General features: G+C 33.3%; 1 protein-coding gene across 10 annotated transcripts in view; it reads left to right on the top strand.

Moving 5' to 3' along the window:
- ADGRL3 (adhesion G protein-coupled receptor L3) overlaps window positions 1-26200 on the top strand; it is an 820040-nt gene extending 793840 nt beyond the window's left edge. For 8 of the 10 annotated variants that reach the window (XM_030313795.1, XM_030313793.1, XM_030313791.1 and 5 more), the window contains one exon: window positions 24553-26200. In XM_030313795.1, the coding sequence (XP_030169655.1) occupies window positions 24553-25352 (800 nt within the window). In that variant the 3' untranslated portion in view covers window positions 25353-26200. Of the gene's footprint in view, window positions 1-22622; window positions 22675-24552 lie in introns of all 10 variants that reach the window. The other 2 variants (XM_030313798.1, XM_030313797.1) reach the window with 1 other exon arrangement.
- The last annotated feature ends 324 nt before the right edge of the window (window positions 26201-26524 follow it).

The following is a 26524-nucleotide window of genomic DNA, read 5'->3' as shown; positions in this document are numbered from 1 at the left end:
TCTTTATTAATCTGTTTTTATTTGCTAGATTTTGATTTACATAGTATCATCTAAATATTCTTTTTCAAGTTTTATTTTAATGGTTAGTTTGTGAAAATTTATTTTAATATGAATACTCTAACTTAAGACATACTTTCAAATCATACAATGCAGATTACTTACAGATGCCTTCAACATTTAGGAACTAATTTGCTTTCATAGTGACAGACTTTGTTTATTGCCTAATCCCACAGATGGAAAATTTACAGTATGTTACTAGAAAGAAAGCTACCCTTATGAATAGGATTTATTATTAGAAGTATCTTGCATCTAATGATCACAGTAACCATAGAACAATTGTTGTTTCAACAAAAGATGAGATCATGTATTCTAATGATGTACTGTTTATTTGCCTACCGCGAAGATGGTGAAAATATGTAAAATTATTATGTTGTCTAGCATTATGATCTAAATTTATATAAAGATTGTAAGGTATGTGACTTTACTAAAAATTGTTTTAAATGGACACGTTTTCATGACCTTGATTTTCAGGTCAATCACAAATAACATTCTGTACCTTTTTAGTCCCTTCTAACGAATTTCATCAACTTGGAATATGTAATTATGTGGATGACTGGGTCAGTTTGAAGTATATTTAAAGGAAATAATATTTTATACTGACCGATCATATGTTTAAATCTGGTTGCAAAATCTTTAGTTTTAAAAGTATTTCTTAAAGTTACTCTTGAAGAATGGTATAAAATTTCTTGTGACACCCAATAAGTTATTCTAATGTTGACTTTGGGGAGGGGGTTAAGTTGAATTTATGATTTGAAGTGTGTCCAGCCAGTGATCTCTTCCTTCAGGATATATATTCTTCCTTTCACTCAGTGACTTTAATGGTGGTAGACATCAGAGTGATCTTCTTGATTTCCCACATTAATTCCCCATTCCCCCAAGTCAGAAACTCATTTTATTCTCATCTCATTATTTTTTGTCTTAGATGCCTGGAGTACTTTAAAATTTTGTTTCTTCATAGTATATCTCTGAAGATCGTCTTTAACCTCCTTCTTTAATCTTGTCTTATTTCCCAGGGTCCTATCTTCCCTGCATTCAGGCGTGTGTATCATATTTAGGTAGGTGGAATCCAAGATTCACCTTTCCAGATAAACCCTTCAGCCACCTCAGCAACATAATTGTTCACCATTATTTAATCAAAAGATTATATTCTCTATTAAATAAAAGTTCTAGGCACTGCATCTTTGCATCTTCATATATTCTAACTTCCCATTCATTCTTAGTTTCTTACCAGCTGGCAATTTTTTGTTAATTTAAACCCCATTTTCCTTTCTTTCCAAGTCAGTTATATTAAATTTCTTATTTTTGTCTTTAGAACAGTTCTGGCCCTTGAAAACTACAAGAAGTTGTCTAAAAGCCAGTCCTATTTTTACTTTAGGTTTTCTTTCGTATTCATACCACTGCTCAATTCATCAAAAGAATAATTATTTTATAATTCTGTATGTCTTACCATCTATTCTTCCAAACAGGAATTCATCATTATCATCTTTGGGATCCATTAAGAATAAAACATCTACCATGCAGTACAGAACTCTTTCTCAAGGGTTTTTATTTTTTCAAACCATCTTTAATATTCTGTTCTTGCACCAACTTGTTATATCCTATGTATCAGATTACCTGCCTAGATTTTCCAGTGTGATCAACTTGATTACCGTTGGGATTTTATTCCTTAGAATCATGCAAAACCTTGGAAGATTTATTGATAATTTTCAGTTCATGTAATCATTCTTATATATTCTCTTTGGAATTTTGTTGTTTGGTCACCTCATCTCTTTAAAACCTTCCATTACATTTGTCCTTTGAATATGTATATTCATGAAGGGGTTTTTGCAAAGGTTCCCTGTGCGTTTTAAGATGTATTTCCTGCTTCTGACTTGTTTGCTACAATGCTACTCACTCATAAATTAAGAATTCCTTGAGGCCGGTACCCCAGGGCAACTATCAAGTTAATTTCCCTGATGCCACTGCCTACACAGTTTGAAGGAGCTTTCAAGAGCATTAATGTGGTAGTTGAGTATAAAAAGTTTTAAAGAAGTTTAACTCTGATCCAAACTCAAGATTTTACAAATGCCACAGGAGGGTTCATTTATTTGTTCATTTAAATATTTACTATTTGTTCATATCTTGAAGTCAGGCCTCAATCCCTGAGCCTCCCCCAGGTGTATTAGAAATCTCACCCAACTTTCCAGTAGCTCCAACTTCCCAGTAGTGGTAGAAACAATATGTAGCTAGAGTAATCTTCTACTCATATCTCCTACCCACAATCTCTACTGGCCAAACCTTGCCCTGAATGAGTTAGACCATCAATGCCTCTGAAACTTGAGTTTAATCATAAAATGAAGCATTTCTGAGAAACTGCTCTGCTAGTTCAGTTAGTGGTTAAACATTTCCTCTCTTTTTATAGATCTGTATAGAAATTGGGGTATTTTCTGAAATTAGATTTTATTAGGCTTTATCTCATTGTGAATAATATAATTGCATTTCCCATTTTCTTTTTATTTCATTAGTTGAGTTGACATCAGAAATTTCAGTTTAAAATCTAGTTTTGCTAGATAGATGCTACCAATATGATGTTGTATGAATTATGACAAGTGTCCCATGCCCACCCCTCCTCAGCTGTGGAGTTATTACAAAAATGTAACCCATTGTAGTGGCAGGATTAGCAAAAAGGCATTTCTTCTTTTGAAACAATAGCTTGACTAGCAAAGGTGGATTTTTATTTCCCCCTACCTCCCACCCTCTGTCTTATCAACCTCCCACAGAAATTAATGCAATTTAGATTTTTATACATGGAGATCTGACTGGTAAAGCTAGATTTATTTAAGCCAAACCTATGTGGTGTATGACTGAAAACTGTCTCTTTTGTAGATGTCCAGCACTTATTTATTAATGTTGATGGGATTCTCCATTCAAGGTTCAGATTCATATTAATCTACACATGCATTCTCAGTAAATTTATGTAATCAGTACAATTATGATGGCCTACGACGATCTTTTCATCAATTTTAGGGGTAAATCTTGGCTCTCAGTGGCACAACGACCTACTGAAAGGCATCACCTGTTAGGGACATTGTTGATACAAAGGGGGAAAGCATCATCAAATAGACATTTGCAAATTGTTGACTTACTCATTGTAGTTTTCATAGTAGTTTTGAGAATGGGGTTTCAATCCAGTGATGTTTGGTAAATTGCTTATTTTCTCAGTGTCTATGCAATAAGGATATAAATAGCACCCTCTTCACAGGGACCTTGACAGGACCAAGTGAGTTTACATATGTTAATTCCTTACTACAGTGCCTGGAACACAAGTACTATTATCATTATTTTATTCAGAAGTTCACTTATATCTTCTAACAAATGAAAACTGATCCTTGTCAGTGCTCTGAGATAATTAGATATTAAAATTCATCATTCACTACTGAAGGTTTTCTTTCCCCTTTTTTTTCTAGTAATAGGTAGTCGGAATACAGTAGTTACCTGAATACCAAGTAAAAGAAATAATAATTTATCTAAAGTGGTGCTACCCTTGAGGCTAAAAAAAAGAGATAAACTAATAAAACTGAATTGTCTATTCTAAATTAGAAGTTAAATGCACATTACATCTGCCTAGTTGTGCTTTCCACTTTTGATTTGTAACCATATTTTAGCATTGAAGCAATAAAGGTAAAATATTTCTTCTCCCTACCTTAGATAATAAAATAAGCAAACACTGTCTTCTCTTTCCTCCAAGCCCCATCCTGCCCTTCAGAAGCTTAGAGAACACTAGTTCAATTCAAACAGTCCTGCTAAATAACCAGTGGTGTAGCAGAGCAGGGATGTGACTCATTCCCATTTTAAAACTCATGTCTTCTCAGAGCCTGTATTGTCTTTCCCGGGAGGTTGGTCACTGAGGCAGAAGAAACTTCACAATAAATCACCTGTCACCTCATTAATATTCAGGCTTTTCAACTTATTTTGCTTTTGTGTTTTTAAAGAAAAATGCAAATGAAGATGTGTAAGTGGTGTTTCACAGCAATTAATGATTTCTATAAATTAAAGCGTACTAGGGTGAAACCCTCATACTCATTCACTGCACTTTATTAATGTCAGTAAATAAAATTTGGCTTATATGCATAAAATTTGTCATATTTCTCAAAGCCTTGCTGCTTTGAAGGATTATAAAATTGTTTGTAAACATTAACCAGATCCTGCTATAACTTGACATCTATTTGAGGAATTTGCAAAAGAGTTAAATGATGTGCATAGCTAATAAATCAGAGTAGAACCTGTATAACAAATTACTTTTTGTTATGAATAAGTATTATGATATTATGAGTACAAATATAAGTATATATGACATGGATAAAGTTTTCATATGAAATTCACATTACATTTATATCTAGTATTTTTTGACATTTACATTCTTCATTTGTAAATGAGGCAACATTGCTTCCTGTGTTAATTCCTTTCTTTTATACATGTCATCAATAAAGACATAATCAGAAAATGTACAAAAAATAAGGAAATCTGTGTTAGGAAAATCAGTTTAATAACACAAAAGTAAAATAGTTACAGGTTGTAAAAGTGAAATGCTATGTCAAGTAGATAAGTAAACAATGCTATTAGTATCTTGATTCCGAACTCAAGGAGACCAAATAACTTTCAGAATAAATTCTCCATTACAAAATTAAGTATATTAAATATTGATTTCTACACAATTGGGGCAAATATTCTTGCTATAAATTGTTGGTAGGAACTGAAAAAAGAAGACTTTTAAAATGCTTGTCCAGTGAGTCCTTCTTATGCTTTGCTTTTAAATTTGTCTCTTTGATGTAAATCATTTCAATCGTAGCCATCCAGCCTCTCACAATCAACTCTACAGTAGCAAAAATGGTTTGTATTTTACTACTACTACAACTACTACTATTATTATTATTATTGTAGCTTTTATAGGTCCCTTCACAAAGAGAATTCTCTGTGTAGATTCTTTTTTATTATGGTTTATTATCTGACTGCCTTATATATAGTTCGCACCATCTCTTATCTCTTTATTTCTTTTAAAGCTTATTTATTTATTTTGAGAGAGAGAGAGAATGACAGAGGGGAAAGGGGCAGAGAGAGAGGAAGAGAGAAAATTCCAAGCAGGCTCAGCACTGTCAGCACAGAGCCCAACGCAGGGCTCAAACTCAAGAACCGTGAGATCATGACCTGATCCAAAATCAAGAGTCAGATGCTTAATTGACTGGGCCATCCCCGTGCCCCCCTCATACCTCTTCACTATTAGTCAAACAAGCTGCGGTGAAATACCATACCTTGATAGTTTCTAAATGTAACACTATAAAACATTTCCACTGATTTTTGAAATATTACTGTTGTTTCGTCGCTGAAGATATAATTTTCAAAAAATATATATTTTGAACAACTAAACACACATACTCAACTTCTCTTCCGAAATTGCTGGTATTCTTTTTTCTAATAGAACACAGTATGGCTCTTTATAGTTTTTGATCAACTTGGGATTTCTCTTTTAATGTGTACAGCTACAAATTTGCCTATTGTACACTATTCATTATTCATCCATTGTCTTTATTTCCATGAAGAAGCCAGGTTTGTGAAATGATTCCTAAAGGACGAAATCTAGATCCCAAACAAGATCTATCTGAGCACGAAACCCTATTCATGACAACAAAAATTTTCACTCTTTTCTTATTATGACAGTTTTTCATGAAGCTTGCTAAGATTAGAATAAAGATATTTTCCAAGAATGTATTTCAAAGTGATTTTTATCACTTCACATGGAAATAAGATATTCTTAAAACCACAAGTTATAACATCTTTATTTCTTAATTTCCTTCATGTACCATTGATTTCCTTCTACTTTATTTTGCTCTAGGTATAGTTGTTTAGTGTGGTTTCAGCCTATTCATTTAGTGAAAGAAAAACTTTAAAACACTGTAAATATATGGAGAAATGGGTTGGCCATACTTTTCAAAACTATTTGGTATGCAATATGCTGATTTGCTATGCATCATTGTCCTAGTTTTAGGATTTAGGTTGCAAGAAGATTTTTATAATCATTCTTTTCTTTCCTGGAAGGCCTCAAGGTATTTTACTGGTAGAATCCTTTATCTTTAATTTTTTATGTTTCAGTAAAAGGATGAATGAACATTTTGGTCAGGGAACAATTTTGTTAAAAAATCAGGTAAATAGCTTCTGCCTATAATGATTTAGTATTAAAACCAACCAAAGATATAACTTTCCCCAGCTGTTTATACTTCTGAATTTGATATTGTCCTTTGTAAGGACAATGTGAAAATGCCTAGAACAAGTAGAAAATCTGTTTGAGTTAACTTCAAAAAGACACTGATGATGTATAAATTAAACTATTTTATGTGCTAATTCCAGTTTTCACAAAAACTATGGAATGTCTTAAAATTTAAAAACAAAACCTGACTGTAACTCTCATCTGGAAAAATGTTTCTACTGGATTATAAACATAAAGGTTCTGATGATATAATGTAGTTTATAGCATCCAAAGTTAATTAACAAAGCCATTACTTGCTCAAATTATTTTTTCTAAGAAATAGATTGTATTAACTTATATATGCTACTTTCAGAGTAATTAGAGATTAATTCAATTACATGAAAAATTAAATTGTGGAAGAGGGTTAGCCAAAGAGAGCCCTCATTAGAAAAAGATACTTATGGGGCACCTGGGTGGCTTAGTCAGTTAAGGATCTGACTCTTGACTTTGACTCAGGTCATGATCTCATGGTTCATGAGTTTGAGCCCCACATTGGACTCTGCACTGACAGCACAGAGCCTGCTTGGAATTCTCTGTCTCCTCTCTATATACCCATCCCCCATTTGTTTGTTTTCTCTTTCTCTCTCTCTCGCTCAAAAAAAAAAAAAAACACTAAAAAAAGGAAAAAAAGAAAGATATAGTACTTAAATTGTCATTACCAATAATTGTGTAGTATCTGATTAAAATAGCTTCTATTTTATTGAACTACATTACATACAGAAGCATACACTTTACATAGCTCAACCTTATATACTGCATGTCATTTGAAAGTAAGTGTTTATCTGATAGGTTCTCCTATGATTTTCCTAACAGTCTTTCTCCATAATTTATCATTATAAGGAATGTGAGTGCTTCAAAAACTAAGATAAGTTACCCATCACATTCATAGAAAGTAATTTATAACCCTGGAAAATCATTGGAGAATTAAGAAAGATTTGAGAGGATACACAGATTGAAAGAAGATAGTTAATCTTGATGTAGACAAATGGAAACAATGTAAGTTTCCTGAAACAGCCTCATTTCTAGGAAGGACAAAATTATGATTATATGATGAAATAGGCCTTCTCTGAATGTTATTAAGAATCTCTTTGTTCATAGATAACTTGTTTGAATTTACTTTTCTCAGACATGTTTTTAAAATGTTGGTTCTAAATTTAATATTCAAGTTTTAGCCAGGATAGACTTTCTGCATGTAAGCTATACAATTTGTTCAATATAGGAAAGTATGTCAATATAGTACAGAGCATTATACAAAAAGTCAGATTTTTTTCACATTGGTAAATCATTTCCTATTGTTAAGTAGTTACTATATTTTCTTTTTTTTCTGAAGTGTGTTTTATTAAATGAAAATGCACAAGCTGTGTGTGATTTACAAATAAATATAGCTGTGGAATTGGCTACATACCATTAACAGATATCAAGAGATAATCTGATGTAGAGAAAATGAATTAAATATAGTGTGAATGACAAAGATAAATACTCTTATGCTAAATGCCTTTGATTTACTAAAAAGAACTGTAATTTACCACTATTTTGCCTGTGGTTAAGCAAACTCAGCTGGTTATCTTTAGGCTTAGTATTTTTTGTTTTCAGTATTATGGAATGTATTCAAAAATGTCCAAATATATTCAACACGTCCCAATTTAACAGCACACAGAAAGATATGCCTTTGACTACAAAGGATGAGTTTTAGAGATGAATGACTGAATAGTATAGGTTCATCATTTCCGTTACAGATTAACCACTTACACTGTTGTGCAGCCAAGATTCACCAATAATTCTAAGTTCCAATTCTACCCTATTTGTCTTGAGCTGTCAGAAAACCTAAGATCTTTGAGAAGCTTTGCTTTCAGCTAATTATGTAAAATTATTATATATAATTATGGTATGTAATGCAATATATATTATATAAAATATAAATATATAATACAAAAAAATTAAACTTTAAAGCTATATATATGTATATATATATACACTTTAGATTTTAGATTAAAGGAGTTCTTAAAAACAAAATAACAAAGATTATGAACTATAACAAAAAGTAATGTTCTTGCCTCAAAATGTAAACAGTATTCATAACAGTAAGATATTGGGAGAAAGAGTAAACAACATATAACACACAAAATGTTATGCCTACATTGTATAAAGAATGTCTATAAACCAATATATACAGGCAAAAGATAAGAACAGGCAATTCACAGAATGGGAGACCCTTATGGCCAATAAACATGAAAAATGACCCCATCTCTTTGGTAATCAGGAAAGTGTAAACATAATAGTAATATGAGATATCATGTGATACTTGTATGAAATTGGCAAAAATATCAGGCTTACAATACTAAGTCCTAGTAAGAATCTGAGAAATTTAATTTCTCATGGAAGTGTAAAGTGATACAAATACATTTGACAGAATTTTGGCAATATGTTCTAAATTGAAATGTGAGCAATATATGGCCCAGTAACTGGACTTCTAAGTATTTATTGTAGAAAAAACCATGCGTCTGGACAAGAAGACCTATATAATGTCAGCTAGCGCAAAATAAAGACAAATAGACAAAGTAATGTCTAGGGTTCCCACATCTAAATCTTTGAACTTCTATATTACAATAGAACAACACCTCTACATTCAGAATATTTAATTTCGTATTGAACTAACAATAACCCAAATCTGTACTTTGGAGAAAACATATCATTGAAGTCCATGTTAATAGATTCCCAGTGAATGAATTTTCTATTAAAAAAAGCTGAGGTATCTCCAAACCATTTGAAAGAAATTTAATAGGCAGATTGATTAAAATTTAATAGCAAACTTGTTGGCTATTAAAAGTGCACAGTGTGATAAATCAAGATGTCAGCTCTTCAATTTATGACCTCAGAAAAAAATGATGAAGGTTTCTTGGCTTTCAATAAAATATTTCTTCTTTGACACTTTGTAATTTCATTAATTACTTGAATAAAAACAGTACAAAATATAAAATTATGGTTTCTGTGGTTTTTAAAATTATTTTATATAATTTTTAAGGATAGCATGCAGATTCTTTTAGTTTTGTTAATGATTATAAACAACTTGGTCTTGATTTATATGGCTGTTCCTGTTTTATAAAATAAGCCTTTAAAGTTGAACTTACCATTTTTGCACTGTCTGTAGATTGTGTGTGCATGTTGATATTTCATTGTTACACAGAAAAAGAAAAAACAGGAAACAAAATACTTAAAATAGACAATGCCTATTCAATCATTTTTCCATAGATGTGAAGTCTCTTTTATCGATTTACTTTCATTTTTGTTTCTTTGTGTTATATAAATTAACACATGAATATGAAAATTAAATAATTGACAATTACAGAAAAGTAATGCACTCCTATAAGGCTCCTAATAAAATGTTATCAAAACATGTTTTTGGGGTGCACCTGCATGGCTCAGTCAGTTGCACATCTGACTTTGTCTCAGGTCACGATCTCGCAGTATGTGAGTTCAAGTCCCACATCGGGCTTACTGCTGTTAGCCTGTTAGCACAAAGCCTGCTTTGGATCCTCTGTCCTCCTCTCTGTGCCCCTCCACCCCTTGCAAAAATAAATAAACATTAAAAAAAAAAAACATAATTTTGGGAGAGGATGCTAAAAATATTCAAACATCACTGTTTAAATATGTTTAAATAAAATCACCAGAGTCAGGTGTGACCTTGAACAGATTATGAATGTCTTTGGACCTGTTTCTTTATGTAGTAAATGATGGTAGTAGATTAGATAATGTTAAAACCTTATTCACTTCTAAATTCTGAGTTATAACTTTCTTCCATTATGTTATACTGCAATTCATTGGGTAATACTTACATACATAAGATGTGTGGGGGGTCCTTCTGATTCATTTTTTCCAGTTTTCTTGTTTATATTAAAGTTAACTCACTAGGGGCGCCTGGGTGGCTCGGTCGGTTAAACGTCTGACTTCGGCTCAGGTCATGATCTCACAGTCCGTGAGTTCAAGCCCCGCGTCAGGCTCTGTGCTGACCGCTCAGAGCCTGGAGCCTGTTTCAGATTCTGTGTCTCCCTCTCTCTCTGCCCCTCCCCTGTTCATGCTCTGTCTCTCTCTGTCTCAAAAATAAATAAACATTAAAAAAATTTTAAAATAAAGTTAACTCACTAAAGAAAAAGACTTACCTTTTTTTATTTTTTCTTTATGCCAGTTTTCTTAGCTCTTTGAAAAGGAAATCAAAGCCATAGGACCCTTTCACCAGAAAGAAAAGCAGTCATGTGTGGGTGCTCAACTGGCTTCACAAACATGCACCTAAACCATTTTACATACAATTTTAAGGGAGTCACAACTTGAATAGATACCATCTCCTGGTAAAAGACCCTTAACACTCGAGTTAGTATTATAACTCTGTAGAAAATATCGTCACTAGTGAAGCTATTTTTTACTTGAACAAAATGAAGCCTCCGTGATGGGCCAAAATTATGTTCTGAAGACAGAAGTACAGAGGCATTATCCAGTAGTAACTTTGCTCTATTTATAACTCCAATTCATATGCATTAGTCAGTCCATGTCATGGAAATGACTTCATAAAACAAAAAATACGTCGAATCAAGGGAGAGAGAACCATGAGGGGATGGAATGGAGGACAAAACATATTAAAGAAGAAAGAATGATCCAGGTGAAACTGTTTGATTGAAATACAACAAACAAAAAATTTATCATCCTATATAGTCATAAATAACAAGAATTTGAAAATTAGACATGTTGGTATGAGACTCTCAGGAATGGGATATTCAGTCGGTTCGTTAGAACACCAGGGTCTAGAATTATACACCTTTGCTTGTCCAATAAGACAAATAAGAACGAAAGTACATTTAAAAAAAAAGCGAGGGGCAGAGCAGAGTGACAATTCAAGTTATTTTAAGAGCTTTTCAGCGTACTGTGGTTAGCCTGCTGTCAAGAAGAAACGTTTGAAAATGTTTCTGAATGATATGATATGGATTCAAGTGGGATTCAACTGTCATCTTTTCTCAGATCTTTTTTTCACTTCACACTTTCAAAGCCTGCAGCTCTACCTTCAGTTTTCAGGCCTCAATTACGTGTATCACACTGAACTGGCCTAGACAGTGCTGTCGTTCAAGGCCTGCCCGTGTCAAAACACCTATGTTATTTTCATAAGGAAAAAAAATACAACACTTTTGTGGTAAACCTGTGCATTTGAAAAGGGTGTACTCATTATTATCCCATTCAAATTTCACTCATTCAAAAACTTTTATGTCTATCTCTATTTTCAGGTATAAATAAAGTAAAAAAGACTCTTCTTAAAATGACTATGATTTTACACTTCGTGTTGTTCGGTAGGTTTAGGATCTGACTTTCAAATAATTGTCAGAAAAATGTCCCTATGTTTTTCAGTATGGAATATGAAAATCCCTTTTTGCTTTGTATCATGCTTTTACTAGAAATAAAGATCTCTTGGTTGGCTCTCTGTTGACAGTTTTGTTGACGATTCACATATATTGAAATTCAACTTAATTCCTTTTCCATGGTTTTATTAAAGACCTAACCCTTGTTTCTGACAGCAAATAGGCAGTTTTGACTAGACTGTACCCAGGATTTAGTGTGTCAGATAATTAAGAAACAACTATTCTTATATTACTGCTTTGAGCTTTTTACCTTGAGCTTTTTTTTTTTTTACCCAATTTGAGCTTTTTATTTTAAGTCACAGTAGGTTGTGCTGAGTCCCCCCCCCTTGTCATATTATCTGCAGCTAGTATTCAAGTAGCAATTTGTATTTCCAAATAATTATATGAGTGTTTTTTTCCTGCTTTAAATATACCTGGTATAGTGTTAGAAGGAAATAAATCACATTAGGAATTAGACAATTGGCACTTGTAAAAAATTTACTCAAATTATAAAACTGCTCATAATTGATAAAATGACTTGTGTTAGTTTGTTACATTAAAGATGCCATAGATTTCACATGGGCTTTTTTTCATCATTTAAGCAAGTATTTACCAAGCTCTGGGAACTATTCTAGACCCTTGGTATAGAGCGGTAATAAAACCCAGTGTATTCCTTGTTTTTCTGGCGTTTACATTCCAATGAAATTTGTACATAAACATTCTTTTCCCATATGTAGTGTTGTGACTATCTTCTCTACCCAGCAACATCAGCTTATTTGTGTCTTCAACCTGACTAACCAGTAAGCTTAACTTTTCAGCTGAAAAACAGTGACAGATGGTCTGTAAACACCGATCTTCTTGGAAGTCTGCAGCAATTTCATAGCTATTAGAAGGGAAGTTTACAAATCAGAAGTTGGTTGGAAGGAAGAGGAAGAGACAGGACGGACAGTACCTTGGAAAATAGTATCGGAATTCAAAGTGACCTGGGTAAATTGGGGAAGCAGCCAGAAGCAAACAGAATAGGCTTCAGCTAAGACAAGTGAAATGTAGTGCAGCTATGGAAAAAGACAAATGCGACTTTGTACACAAAAGACCCAAGAAGACAGGTTCTGTACAAGTTTTTAGTTAAGAGATCTAGGCATTGGCAACAAGCCAGTGTTTTTGACACAGGGCCACCTTTCAAAGGTACAATTGAAATGCATAAATGTGAGCATGGACTGTAGGAACCATGCGGAAACACCTTACCGCACTTGTTTGGAATGGCAACAGGAAAAACGACCTCTTGCAAGATTTGAGTGTCCATAAAATGATGGAAAACGATTGCCTTCTAACACTAGGGAGTCAAGCCACAGATAACTGGTTACTCAAACATATCCCTCATTCTTTCAAACCAGCAAACCCATAAAGCTTATCCACAACTTCATACTCTGCAAAACTCTAATGATCAAATTTGATATCCTATTCCTCAGTTCCTGTTACTGAGCCCTCACTTATATTTTAACTCAATTTTTAGGATTAAAGTCAGTTATAGTGACACTAATTAATTTGATTTCAAATGGGGCATAAGATGTAAAAAGGTGAGTCATCATAAAAAAGCAACTTTAACCAGTGATCCTTCTTCTATCAGGAAAAAGACTCTTAATACCAAGGGTAAAGAAGAAAATGTATTTTGTTGGAAAGTTCTAGATTATTTTTATCAGTATTTGTGTGGTTTTAGATATAAAATCAGGTGGATCTTAATTATGACTGTATGTCACTCATTGTGACTATAGATCTGTACCTGATCTGGGTTACACCTGGATTTGAGGAAGCTACCTTCCAAAGCCACGTGGCTGGGACTGAATATTGTTCCATTTAGTCAACACTGTATCACTCCATGGCTGTATACCAATAGCATTTCTGTTATTGTTGCTGGACTTTCCAGATTAGCAAGAATTGACAAATAAAAAAAACTCAGTCTTCCTACATTAGTAATCTCACTAATAAGGGTGTCTTTAGGTATATTCAAAACTTAGAACACACTTAGCAAAACTAAAAACAACTTTATGCTAGGAAAGCTATAACCAGATGGCCTATCTATCAAAAATTTTGATAGCTTCATTAGAATTCAATTACAGAACTCCATTTTTGTATGATTAAATTGTTTGTCCTTATATTTTTAACGTTTAAATAAACTGAATGACAGCCAGAAAAAAATATTGAGTCACATGCTTTTTGCTTATGTTTGGTTCTTCCTAACTCAATTGTTTCCTTATTTTAAATCACAGAGCATATTCTTTTACATTGGTATAGAAAAATATATATACATATAGAGAGAGACAGATATGACAAAGGAATATTTTCTTTGGCAATCTACGTGAAGCAAGTGGGCAGAAGTAGCATGCAATCTTCCCAGCTTGTTTGTTTTTTAATTAGTTCAAATTAAGAAATATGTAGTAATGAAGGAAAATATATAGAAATACAGATATAGGGCACCTGGGTGGCTCAGTTGGTAAAGCATCTGACTCTTGGTTTTGGCTCAGGGCATGATCTCGCAATTTGAGTTCAAGCCCCACATTGAGTTCTGCACTGATAGTGTGGAGCTTGCTTGGGATTCTGTGTCTCCCTCTCTTTCTGCCCCTCCTCTGCTCGCACTCTGTGTCTCTCCGTCTCTCAAAAATAAATAAACATTTAAAAAAAGAAGAAGAAGAAGAAGACATACAGATAGATGCTCCGGCCATAAAGATCTAACCCTTATTTGATCTATGAAGGAAAATAATGAATTTTAGCAATTTTATATATTTAGGGTTTTTACCCTAGTTCATTTTAAGTTGTTTACACCTTTCATTTTCTGTTAAAATTCTTAGAGTAATTTTAGAAAGTAATTATTTGTATTGGAAGGCTAGAATTGTAATTGTATTGTATTGAAGGCTAGAATAATAAACATTAGTAGCAGGTGCAATTTACAGGTAGTTTGCTTTTTTAAAACGTTGTGCAGGCCAAATCTGGTCTCTAACAATCATAAATTTGTGTAACATCAACGATACGCATGTTTAAGATGTATAGTATTCTGTTTCTTATCTGAATGGCACGATAGCCAACTCTTTGTAGTTTATCTTGCTGGTATTCTATATATTTATCAGTGGGAAGTGACATCCTGATTGATCCATTGTACGATAAAATGGAGATCTGCCGTCTCACTCTGTTAAAAACATTTAAATGTATATGTTGTACAATTTCAGCAAATACTCATCGAGCATTTAATAAGTGGAAAATTTTGTGCTACTTCTGTGCTAGTTCTGTGTGGAATGTGTAGGATGCAAACACATGGCTTATTTCCTGAAAGAATTGTAACCTTCCAGTTTTATAAATCCGACAAGCTATATTGTACTTTAAATCTAGAGATGTTCACTTACCCAATTTTGAGGTTAAAATATCTGTTATTTGGGGTGTCTGGCTGTCTCAGTTGGTAGAGCATGCGACTCTTGATCATGAGTTTAACCCCCACATCGGGTATAGAGCTTACTTAAAAAAATAGATAAAATAGGTGTTACTTGATTGATAATTTGCTATATAACAAAGAACTATGATTTTGAGAAAAAATAAAATAAAACTACCATGGCCAAGTTTTTTCTTCTCATTTTTTTTGCATTTTCTATGAATAAATAAACATTTTTGTTTCATTCAATATAGATTACTTATTATTTTGCGATAATTGTAGATTTACTTACAGTTATAAGAAATAGTGGAGATTGTGTTCCTTGTACCCAGTGTTCTTCAATAATACCTTGTAAAACTATACTACAAAATCACGCCAGAATATTGACCGATATCCAGCAGTCTTGTTCAGATGTCTTCAATATTACTTATATTTCATTGTATTTGTGTGTGTGTGTGTGTGTGTGTGTGTGTGTGTGTGTGTGTGTGTGTGTTTAGTTCAATGCAATTCTATCTATCAAGACTCGGTTTGTGTTATACCAGCATAGCCTACATATAGAATAGCTCCATAGCCACAGGGAAGCCTCATGTTGCCCGTGTATGACCATTTCCACTTCCCTCCCCCTTGCATCTTTAACCCTGTCAACCACTAATCTGTTCTCCATTTCTATCATTTTGTCATTTCAAGAATCTTATGTATATCTATATGGAAATATATTATTTATATATATATGGAATCATTTAGTACATAACCTTTTGGATTGTCTTTTTTACTCTGTATTATTATCTAGAGATTCATCCAGTTTGTTGTATCAATAATTGTTCTTTTTTTATTAATGAATAGTGTTTCCTGGTAAGGATGTGCCACAGATTGCTTACCCATTCACCAGGTGAAGGATATCTGGACTGTTTCCATTTTGGACTAATAAATAAGGCTGCATGAACATTCATGTATAGGTTTTTATGTGAACATAAATCTTCATTTTATCTGGGATGAATGTCCAAGAGTACAATTGCGGGGTGGTATGGTAATTGAATGGTTACTTTTATAACTATTTTCCAGAGTAGCTATACTATTTGACATTGCTCCAGCAAAGTAGGAAAGATCCAGTTTTCTTCACCCTTGCCAGCATTTAATGTTGTCACCATTTAAATTTTAAGGGTGTAGTGATATCACATTGGTTTCTTTAATAATTTTTTTAAAGTTTATTTATTTTGAGAGAGAAAGAGACCCAGCATGAGTGGGGGAGTGGCAGAGAGAGATGGACAGAGAATTCCAAGCAGGCTCCACATTGTCAGTGCAGAACTCGACACAGGGCTCAAACTCATAAACTGTGAGATCATGACCTGAGTCGAGATCCAGTCAGATGCTAAAACAACTGAACCAGCCAGGCTCCCCACATTGTGGTTTTAATCTGCATTTTCTTAATAGCTAATAGCAATTCTTTTCATGGTCTTGTTTGCCACCTGTATATCCTTTGCTGTAAAATGTCTTTTTATGTCTTTGGCCCATTTTCTAATTGGATTGGGTTTTTTGTTGTTGTTGTTGTTAGTTTTTTGCTTTGGGTTGTTTGGGTGTTTGTCTGTTTGTTTTTACTGTTGACTTTTAAGAGTTCTTCCTGTATTCCAGATACTAACTTTTTCTTGGATTGCAAATATTTGTATATTTGTTTGCAAATATTTTCTCCTTGTCTACTGATTGTATTTTCATTCTCTAATGTATATACTGAATTAACAAATACTTGTGTTCAATCTGACTATCCTCATACAATTTGTATTTTCCTCTCCTCAGTCACATTTTCTTTCTTTATCATCTAACATAAACATGCATTCTGCCTATCATTTTTTACACATGGCCTAATTATGTTTAATAAAACTATTCCTCTGATATTTTGCTGTTTTTTTTTTTGGTTAAACAATTTTGGAGGTTGGAGGTTGCAACTCATACTAATGATATATTAGGCACTAGGTACATCTATTTACAAAGAGATGAAATAATTTAGTTTTCTTACTTTATGTGCCAAAGTTCAAACAACCAGTTGGAAAATGGAAAATGGAATTATATATATATGCTGGATATTATGAAGTCAATACTTTATTTGAAATATTTAAAATAATATCCATATGATTATTAGATTTGTAAAATCACCTAATTAGTATGCTTACTACAGTGTACTAACAAGAGTGATTATATCTTATTTTGATGTAAGGGATTCCTTTTCTTAGAATTTTAAGAAATGTCAAATTCTTCTGTTGTGTCCCCAACTGCTCTCCAAATGTGTGTTTTATTGTAAATGTTGCCTTTTATTCTTTTTTACTTTCATTGAAAACAACCCAATGGTTTCTGTGAATGAGGGAATGTTTTGTTTATTTTGGCTTTTCTTTCTGTGTTTTAAACTTTTTTTTTCAGCTTTTGTTTTGTGTTTTGTTTATATGGAAGACTATATTTTGCTTTCATTTTTTTATTTTTTATTTTTAGCAAGCATGGGAGTATACTCTTGCTTATACTTTGGGAAAGAGAATACCCTATATATGGCTTAATCAACATCGTAAACCGTTTTCTTTCTTTCCCATTGACTCTTGGATATGTGCATTATTGGAAACATGTGTGCTTTAGTGGCATATATTTTTGAGTCTAATTAGCTGCCTGCCTGTAATCAGGACTATATCAACTGTTGTCATTCTAAATGTTTCCTTTCTTTTTTTCAAACACATTTGCCTGATTGACCTTTTTTTTTTTTTCTCTGTCTTTCTATGGGGCTGCTCCAGGAGCCATGGCTAATCATCTTATAAGCAATGCTCTGCTTCGTCCGCATGGTACTAACAATCCCTATAATACATTGCTTGGGGAACCGGCGGTCTGTAACAACCCTTCTGTCAGCATGTACAACGCACAAGGTGTGCTGGAGTTTATCTTAATTTTTTCAAGTGAGAGTCCCATTTTATGTAGCTTTTATGGCCACATTCTATTTTGCGTTCTTTCCACTGCCTTTTCTTTCTTTTGGAAGCAGACACACAGACTCCCTTTGCCTTCTACCCCTCTTGGTGCTTTTATTTTCCATTTTCCTTAGGTTTCCTTTAGTAACAAATGGTTTCCCTCCTTCTGATAAACAAATGCTTAATTCACCAATACGTGTTTGTTTCTCTGTAATGTTATAAAATGTATTGTGTCGTGTCAGTGCTTGTCTTGTTGTTGATCGACTTCTATATTAAACACCTATGTATGTATTTTGAGAAATGAGAATTTGCCTAAGGTAAGTAAAATAAAGACTTGATTTGATAGTCTTAATGGTATAAGATCAAGAAAGTAATCTTTGTTATGCCATGAAGAATACTCTAGGTGCAAGGCATCAGTACTGTTGAAAGCACTTAGATCAGCTCCATGGAAAATTACATTGAGCTAAGCCATGGAGAAAAGATCCATTCCGTTTGCTATTGAACTGAACAATACCAAGTTAGGTTCCACACTAGCCTGCCATTGCCTGTGTGAGTGACTCAGGACAGTCAGGATTTTTTTTCCTGCTGTGGCTACGTGTGAAAAACAAAGCTTTGGGATACGGTTCTTCTGAATGATATGAAAATTTAATTACTTTAAATGATATAAAATTTTAATTACATCCCAAACAAATAAGCATAAATCTCTTTAAAACCACTTACAATATGAGTGTTTGGACAGGCATTACCTTCTCTAAGAATAAAGATGTACTGGGGCACAAGAAATTAAAACAATTCATATCATTTGGAAGAAACCACAGGAAAAAAATTAGTCAAATAAAACTTTCCTAAAAGAAAAGTCCTAGTTAGGGATCCACTTATGTAATATTATATCTGAAAGAAAATTCACTATAACAAAGAGACTTAAAAGTGGTTGTTTGAAGTTGGATGTGACAGATTAGCAGTATATTAACTTTCCTAGGCAATTCTGAATAAAATTTCTATTATTCTTTATGGGAATCTCTGTGTTTTCTTTTCCTTCTCAGTCAGAGATAAAAGATTAGTGGCATGAGTGTGTAAAACTTGGTGTGAGTGGCCATCCCATGAAAGTTTGCTTGTTGCAGAACTGAAATTGGGTGTCTAAAACCTTCTGAGTTTCCCAGATACCTTGCCAGGGGCAAAGGATGATTTTAAATTATTTCAAAAATTCTGAAGTCAGTAATACAGAGTGACTTCAGGAATATGCTCAAACTGTATCTCAGTAGGATGAAGTAATTAGTGAATTTTTGAATTATCAAATTTCAGAAGGCCTGCATGTCTAAGAATCAGACTTTGAGAATCAAAAGCAGGGATAGAGCTCACGAATTCTCTTCACCACATTGCTGACATTCTGTCAGCCTGTGCCCATTTCCTTTAATGGGACCCTTCTCCCCTCAGGATTTCATACATTCAATTGTTGAAATGCTCCATTTGTTATGTATATTTTTTCCTTCCACTGAGCTGAAATTTGCCTCTGACCATGATGCTTTGATTTGCCTTCTAGAGCAAGGAAGAGCAAAGTATTCTGCTTTCTGTGTCAATCTTTTTAAATACTTTGAAAGCAATTGATCTGGCTTCTTTGAGTCCTCCATTTCCCCAGTAAAACCACCCCGGTGCCATCAATACGAGATAGTTTCTGGGTCCTTCCTGGTGGTTCCCTCTCTAAATTGTCTCTCCTCTGTCAATGTCCCTATTTTATTGTGGCCCTCAGTGAAGTGTACATAACACTTGTTGTATATTTCACAACATAACAAATGTGGCTTAACAGAACAAGTCAGCAGACCTTATACAGGCTTGGGTTTTTTTGTTTTTTGTTTTTAAATTAGGTTAAGTTACAGATAATTATGTCATTATAAACATTTTGCAATGTGCTGACATCTTAGTAAGTTTTCAGTGATGTTAAGTGAAGATTTATACCATATCTGCAAATTAAATCTATTCTACATTATTCACTTTATGCAAAGAGTTGGAAAAACACTAAAAATTGTTTTACTTATTGAATATTGTTTCAGAACATGTAAAAATTTAGACCACATTTTGTTTAGCTTTTTTGATTATTCAGATATAATTTCTAATGTCTTATGTAACAAAAACTAACAATTATTAATCTATATGTCTTCCCTAATTCAATATCTGCTTTCTTGTCCTGTTTTATTTTTACTGGAATCATAAATTAGGCGATTTTTCTAAGGATGGAACACTATTGTAAACACTCTCAAAGTGAAATTCTGTAGATGCAAATTTAAAGTAATACCATATACATATAAGGTTTTATTCCTGCGGAATTTATTACTGGATATTGCTATTACGATTGTTTTTCCCAGCAAATTAAATAAATACTACTGACTTTTCTTAAAAACAAGAGCAAACAATTTTATTAATGTTTCTCAGAGTCAGAGGTGAAATTATTTAATGGCTTAATGTTTTAATATTTTTTAAGATATTAAACTATGGTAGTGCTTAAAATCATTCTTTTTACCACTGACCCCAAATAAATCTTAGTGATTGTCATATTGCTACTAATCTTATGCTTTCAGATGAATGCACTTAATATTCTTACTGGCAAGGGGAAATCTTACATGAAATATAGGTGGCTCGGTATGTACTGGAGTGGTTTATGTTGAAGTACCACTTGGTTCTGTTGTATTGGGTCCTCTAATTCAGTTGCACTAAGACCATCCAAGCAAAGGAGCATTCAGATATAAGTATCCATATTTGTTTGTAATGCCTTTATTTAAAATATGTAGAGATGTGTTCATAGAGTTACTGAAGCATATAGAGTTAGGAATAAAGATGAATAATATGCTTTTATTATATTGGATTGAGATTCTACCTGTGGACAGTTTTGAAAACTTCATGCATTGTATTTCTGGACCATTATATTCTTATCAGGATTAGAAAATTCAATTTTTGCAAGATAAATCTTGTTATAGATTAACCTAACAAGACAGCATATAGAGCCGAAGTCATGATTTCACAAAATAATTTACATTTTAAAGTAACTAATTCTACCATAGAACTTAAAGAAAGACATACCCTTAGGACAGGATATAATGAAGAATACATGATAGGTGGTAAGAATACAAGATTATATTATAAAATATATAAATAAATGTTCTATGTTGGCTTCAAAGCCTAAGGCAGGTGGAAGAACTAGATAGTAGGGCACAGAGGAAATCTACAAGATTTTCTTTTTGATTTCAGTTCTTCCACTGTTAGCAGGGTGGAGTTAGATAAGGTTCTGCCTATTTTGGCTGGAGTTCCCTCATCTCTGAGAAGCAGGAATTGAGCTTCAGTTATCTCTCATGGGCTTTCCAGTTCTAAAATTCTGTCATTTAAGGAAGGAGCCATAATGAGCTTACAAACGATTTGCATCTGTTAGTCTACTGGTTTGGCTCTTTATTTCAAATTATTTTTTCTAAAGCTATTTTGAAACTTTATTAAGAGAACCTTCCTCTCCATCTTGAAATAAAGTCAGTCTTTTTTCTGAAAAGCAAATCAACTTTTAAGTGCAAAAACCATCTCTTAAAGGAATGGTGAAATTCTAACAAGCTGGAATCTCCTGAAACGATCTAGCCCAATGAATTTCCTGGTTTTGCTTTTAGGATGATTTAACCTTCCTGTAAACAAAATCAGCAAGAGCCGTCCTTCGTGACCTGATTAAAATAGGAGTGTTTTTTAAAAAATAATTTTGCCAGGATTGTTTTTTAAAGGATTAGTTCTAAAAATGTTTGATTGCATGATTGTGCAAGAATCCAGAAGAAAACCGGACACTGATGGTGGTATTTTTCTTCCCCTCCTGTTGTCTTGATACAGAATAACAGTTGGATTTAACCATTTTCTTTTTTCAAAATTACACGACTTTTGAATATGAGCTCCAGAAATGACAGTTCTGATCAGTATTATTCACAAATGATAAGAAGCATTTGGATAGTTATAATGGGGGAAATATAACCTTTTTACGTGGAAAAAAAAATTCATAAAGGAAAAAAGACACAAATATGGAAACCTACAACTGTGTTTATTTTCTCTGTGTACATGCTAAAGATTTTATTTATAATTTTACTGAAAAATTTTAAAATTAAATAACATTTCTTAGAAGCAGGTATGTTCAAACATACATACACATAAATATATGCAATATTGAAATGCAGTTGTGGGAATCGTCATGGCTTGCCTTCAAATCTTTACTCTCCTTGGTTGGTGTGATAATCTTAACTTTAAAATAGACGTGTTTTTGTTTAAAATTTGTTATAAACTGTAGAAACGCTTATTAAAGACTCATTTTATTAGCATGTGTTAAGGGGGGGTTCTTATTTTCTGACTAACATTTCAGTATTTTTAATTATGATAAACCATGTAACACAGACTCATGAATTTGGGGGCAGTGGAAATTATTTCCTTTGACTCTTTTTTCTGCATATCATCAATTTGCTTTTTACTCATGTTTCTTCTACTGTCGCTGTAAGCTTACTTGTTGTTTTTTCTTTCCTTTTCTTCATGCTGTCGTTTAGAGCCCTACAGAGAGACAAGTATGGGAGTAAAGCTAAACATTGCATATCAAATGTAATTTTTTTTAGTTCACTTTTATTGCATCACATATAGATGATGTAGTTATTAAAAACAGTTCATCTCACAATTTAAAAACTAAAGAGCCTATGAATCGACTTATATAAATTTACGTTAATAGAGATTAGACGCTTTTGTTGTCTGATTCTTTTACTGTGTCACATAATCAACATAGTTGTTAAGTCTCATGTAATGTTTGTGTGAGTTAAATTGTTTTTAAATTAAGCATTTATTTTTGCTAAGTAATTCATAAGCTTTTATTTTTTATTACTACATTCCATCATACACATATATGTCACATGCAGCATATCCACTTTATTTTACTATGGTTGTTTCCGACCTGTACCTAATGCATTGACAACAGAAGTAATACACACGTTTCAATGCATCAGTCACTCAGCCATAACCATCATGCATACCATGGCAGCCTCCACAGCAGCAATCACCCATCACATATGGCCCTTTAAAGAACATTTACTTTTATTTTTCTTAACATTGTGGATTTGTCTACAAGATATCTTATAACATGAAAATAAATCGCTTCACCCTATGTCTGTGATGGCTGCTTTTTAATGAATTTTATGCATTGCTGTCTTTAGAAACTGTTACTTGAATACAGAGTATGCAGCAAAAGTCCATATATAAATTGATACATTTGGGACACTTTATTTAAACCAGCAAAGAAGGAGTTCAGTTTTGATAAACATAACTGCATCACAGATATAGAATGAATGTTATATTTTCACAAGTTAGCAGTGTATTGAGAAGTTTAATAGAATTCTTCAATTAATTGTTCTGTAAAGAAATATCCTTTCTTACTTATGAGTATTGGTTAAATGTTTGTGTTTTATTTTCTTTCGTGGTTGCATTTGAACTGATTTTGGAACTATTATAGATTCTTGGATTTCTGTTCATTCAAGAGAATGCAAAAACCTTGAAGAAGCATGTGGTTAAATTTTATTTCACTGCAACTATTTCTTCCCAGAATAAAATGTTCAATCTCTTTTACATTCAAAGTTTAATATGCACACAAAGTCATCACTCATTATGACATGGAATCTTTAATACTGACACTATGTTTTTAGGAATCAGATACCTGTGTCTTTACACATTCTTTTGTAGTATTACCTAATGACCCTAAACAATCGCTAATGGGTTAATATGTAGAAAATGATATTAGAAAGTAAATCTAAATATTTTTGTTTTGAAAGTTCCTAGATGCATATTATTTTGATGTGCCATTTATTTGACTAAGCATTATTTCATGACTACATCATTTTGACAAATTTAACATAATCCTTTTGTGGTTTTGTGTGTAGGAATTATGTTTAATCTTGCAAAATTATATATCAAATTATTAGAAGCTGCTTGATTCTTTCACTTTTGACCAGAATATTCAAAGTACCACACATGAATTATGTTAATATTATGCCTATTTTAATGTTAAAACAACATGTAAAATTAAAGGTAATGAATTATTAAATTGACTTTGATGTGTATAAATTGAAAGCTATGAATGATTACACCAAAATTTTGCGTTATTTTTTTTCTAAGTTATAACCAAATATGTTTCAAATAGTGTCAGGCAATGTTTGTGTGGAAACTACAAATTTATAGGTTTTTTAAATTGTTATTTTAAAGAATTATTTTAGATACTTTTCCATTTATAAGGTTCCTATCAATTGTCCCCAAGTGTATATAGAAAGGTGTACATATAGACTTAATAGTATGTTTTGTTTCCAAGCTTTTATAATTAATTAAACGTGCTAGCAATTTATACATACTTCATAGTCGGATGTTTCTGCCTTTGTGTTTGTGTGTGTGTTCTGTGGCCAAATGGATGTAAATGTCATAGTGTTTTGTAATCTTTTTCAGAGGGGCTTCTGAACAATGCCAGGGATACAAGTGTCATGGATACTCTACCACTGAATGGTAACCATGGCAATAGTTACAGCATTGCCAGTGGCGAATACCTGAGCAACTGTGTGCAAATCATAGACCGTGGCTATAACCACAATGAGACCGCCCTAGAGAAAAAGATTCTGAAGGAACTCACTTCCAACTATATCCCGTCTTACCTGAACAACCACGAGCGCTCCAGTGAACAGAACAGGAATCTGATGAACAAGCTGGTGAATAACCTTGGCAGTGGGAGTGAAGATGATGCCATTGTCCTGGATGACGCCACCTCCTTCAACCACGAGGAGAGTTTGGGCCTGGAACTCATTCATGAGGAATCTGATGCTCCTTTGCTTCCCCCAAGAGTCTACTCCACAGAGAACCACCAGCCACACCATTACACCAGAAGGCGGCTCCCCCAAGACCACAGTGAGAGTTTTTTCCCTTTGCTAACCAACGAGCACACAGAAGATCTCCAGTCACCCCATAGGGACTCTCTGTACACCAGCATGCCAGCACTGGCTGGTGTGCCTGCCACAGAGAGCGTTACCACCAGCACCCAGACCGAACCCCCACCGGCCAAATGTGGTGATGCCGAAGATGTTTACTACAAAAGCATGCCAAACCTAGGCTCCAGAAACCACGTCCATCAGCTGCACACCTACTATCAGCTAGGTCGCGGTAGCAGTGATGGATTTATAGTTCCTCCAAACAAAGATGGGACCCCTCCAGAGGGAAGTTCAAAAGGACCAGCTCATTTGGTCACTAGTCTATAGAAGATGACACAGAAATTGAAACCAACAAAACTGCTAACACCTGGTTGACTGTTCTGAATTGATATAAGCAGTGGTAATAATGTGTGTACTCCTAAATCTTTATGCTGTTCTTGAAAGACAAACACAAACTTTCAGACTTTTTTTTTTTTTAACTGGGATTTTTAGGTCAGCCCAGGGGAGAAAGATAACTGCTGAAATTCCCCTGTGCCCTCTCCTTTCTTGTCTTTTCCCCCTCAGATGGAGACTTCATTATGTTAATGAACGAGATATGAAGAAAATGGCGCTCATTGTGGCCTTGTTGAATTATGTTGTGTTTGTTCTAACATCTCTGATGCTCTGTTACTATAATTACAAGGACCTGATTTTTAAAAGGCCAGAACATTTGTTTGACATTAGTAACAATGCTGCATCTAGATTGGAGTGCTGCACAAACAAACATAAAAACAAAGCAAAACTGTATCACATAGTGGTTTTTAGTCACTCACAACCTGAATTCACCACAGTGGGAATAGCTGTGGAATACAAAATAAAACAACAAATTAATAATGAAATGGAGGGGAATTCTAGAATTATATGCTAAATGCATATTTTATGATTTGCTGTATTAACTGATGATAAAACTAATGGCAGAAAAAAATTGAACAATTTCTATGTAATGTACAGATACTAGCATTGCACATATAGTCAGCTTTCTGTTCCTCCAGAATTTGAGTCCTGTTAATGTAGTGGAAAAAAAGAGATATTTTTTCTTTTTCTTTCGTGCTGGTCTTGCAAGTTTGTCTGCCAGTAAGAGAGCAAAGTTTCCTTCCTTCCTTCTTTTCTTTCTTCCTTCATTTTCTTTGCTTTTTCTTCTCTTTTTCCTTTCTTCTTTTTTTTCTTTCCTTTTATTTTTCCTTGATTTTTTCTTTAAAATTTCACCTGGCAAAAAAAAAAATAAATAAATAAATAAATGAAACTATCACTTTATAAGAATCATTTTCTAGTAATGCAAACAAATTATTTTTTACAAAAAAATAAAATAAATAAAATTAGACTTCCTTCCCTCACTATATATCTTTATTCAGTCAGAATATTTCCAAGAGCATTTTTGCAGATTAGAGCAGGACGAACTTTTATGTTTACAGTATACATCTGTTGTAATGCAAAGTATATTTGGCAAGCAGTTCATCACC

The sequence above is a fragment of the Lynx canadensis genome, chromosome B1 (assembly GCF_007474595.2).
Source record: "Lynx canadensis isolate LIC74 chromosome B1, mLynCan4.pri.v2, whole genome shotgun sequence".
Lineage (NCBI taxonomy): Eukaryota > Metazoa > Chordata > Mammalia > Carnivora > Felidae > Lynx > Lynx canadensis.
This window is presented reverse-complemented; position numbering and strand designations above follow the sequence as displayed.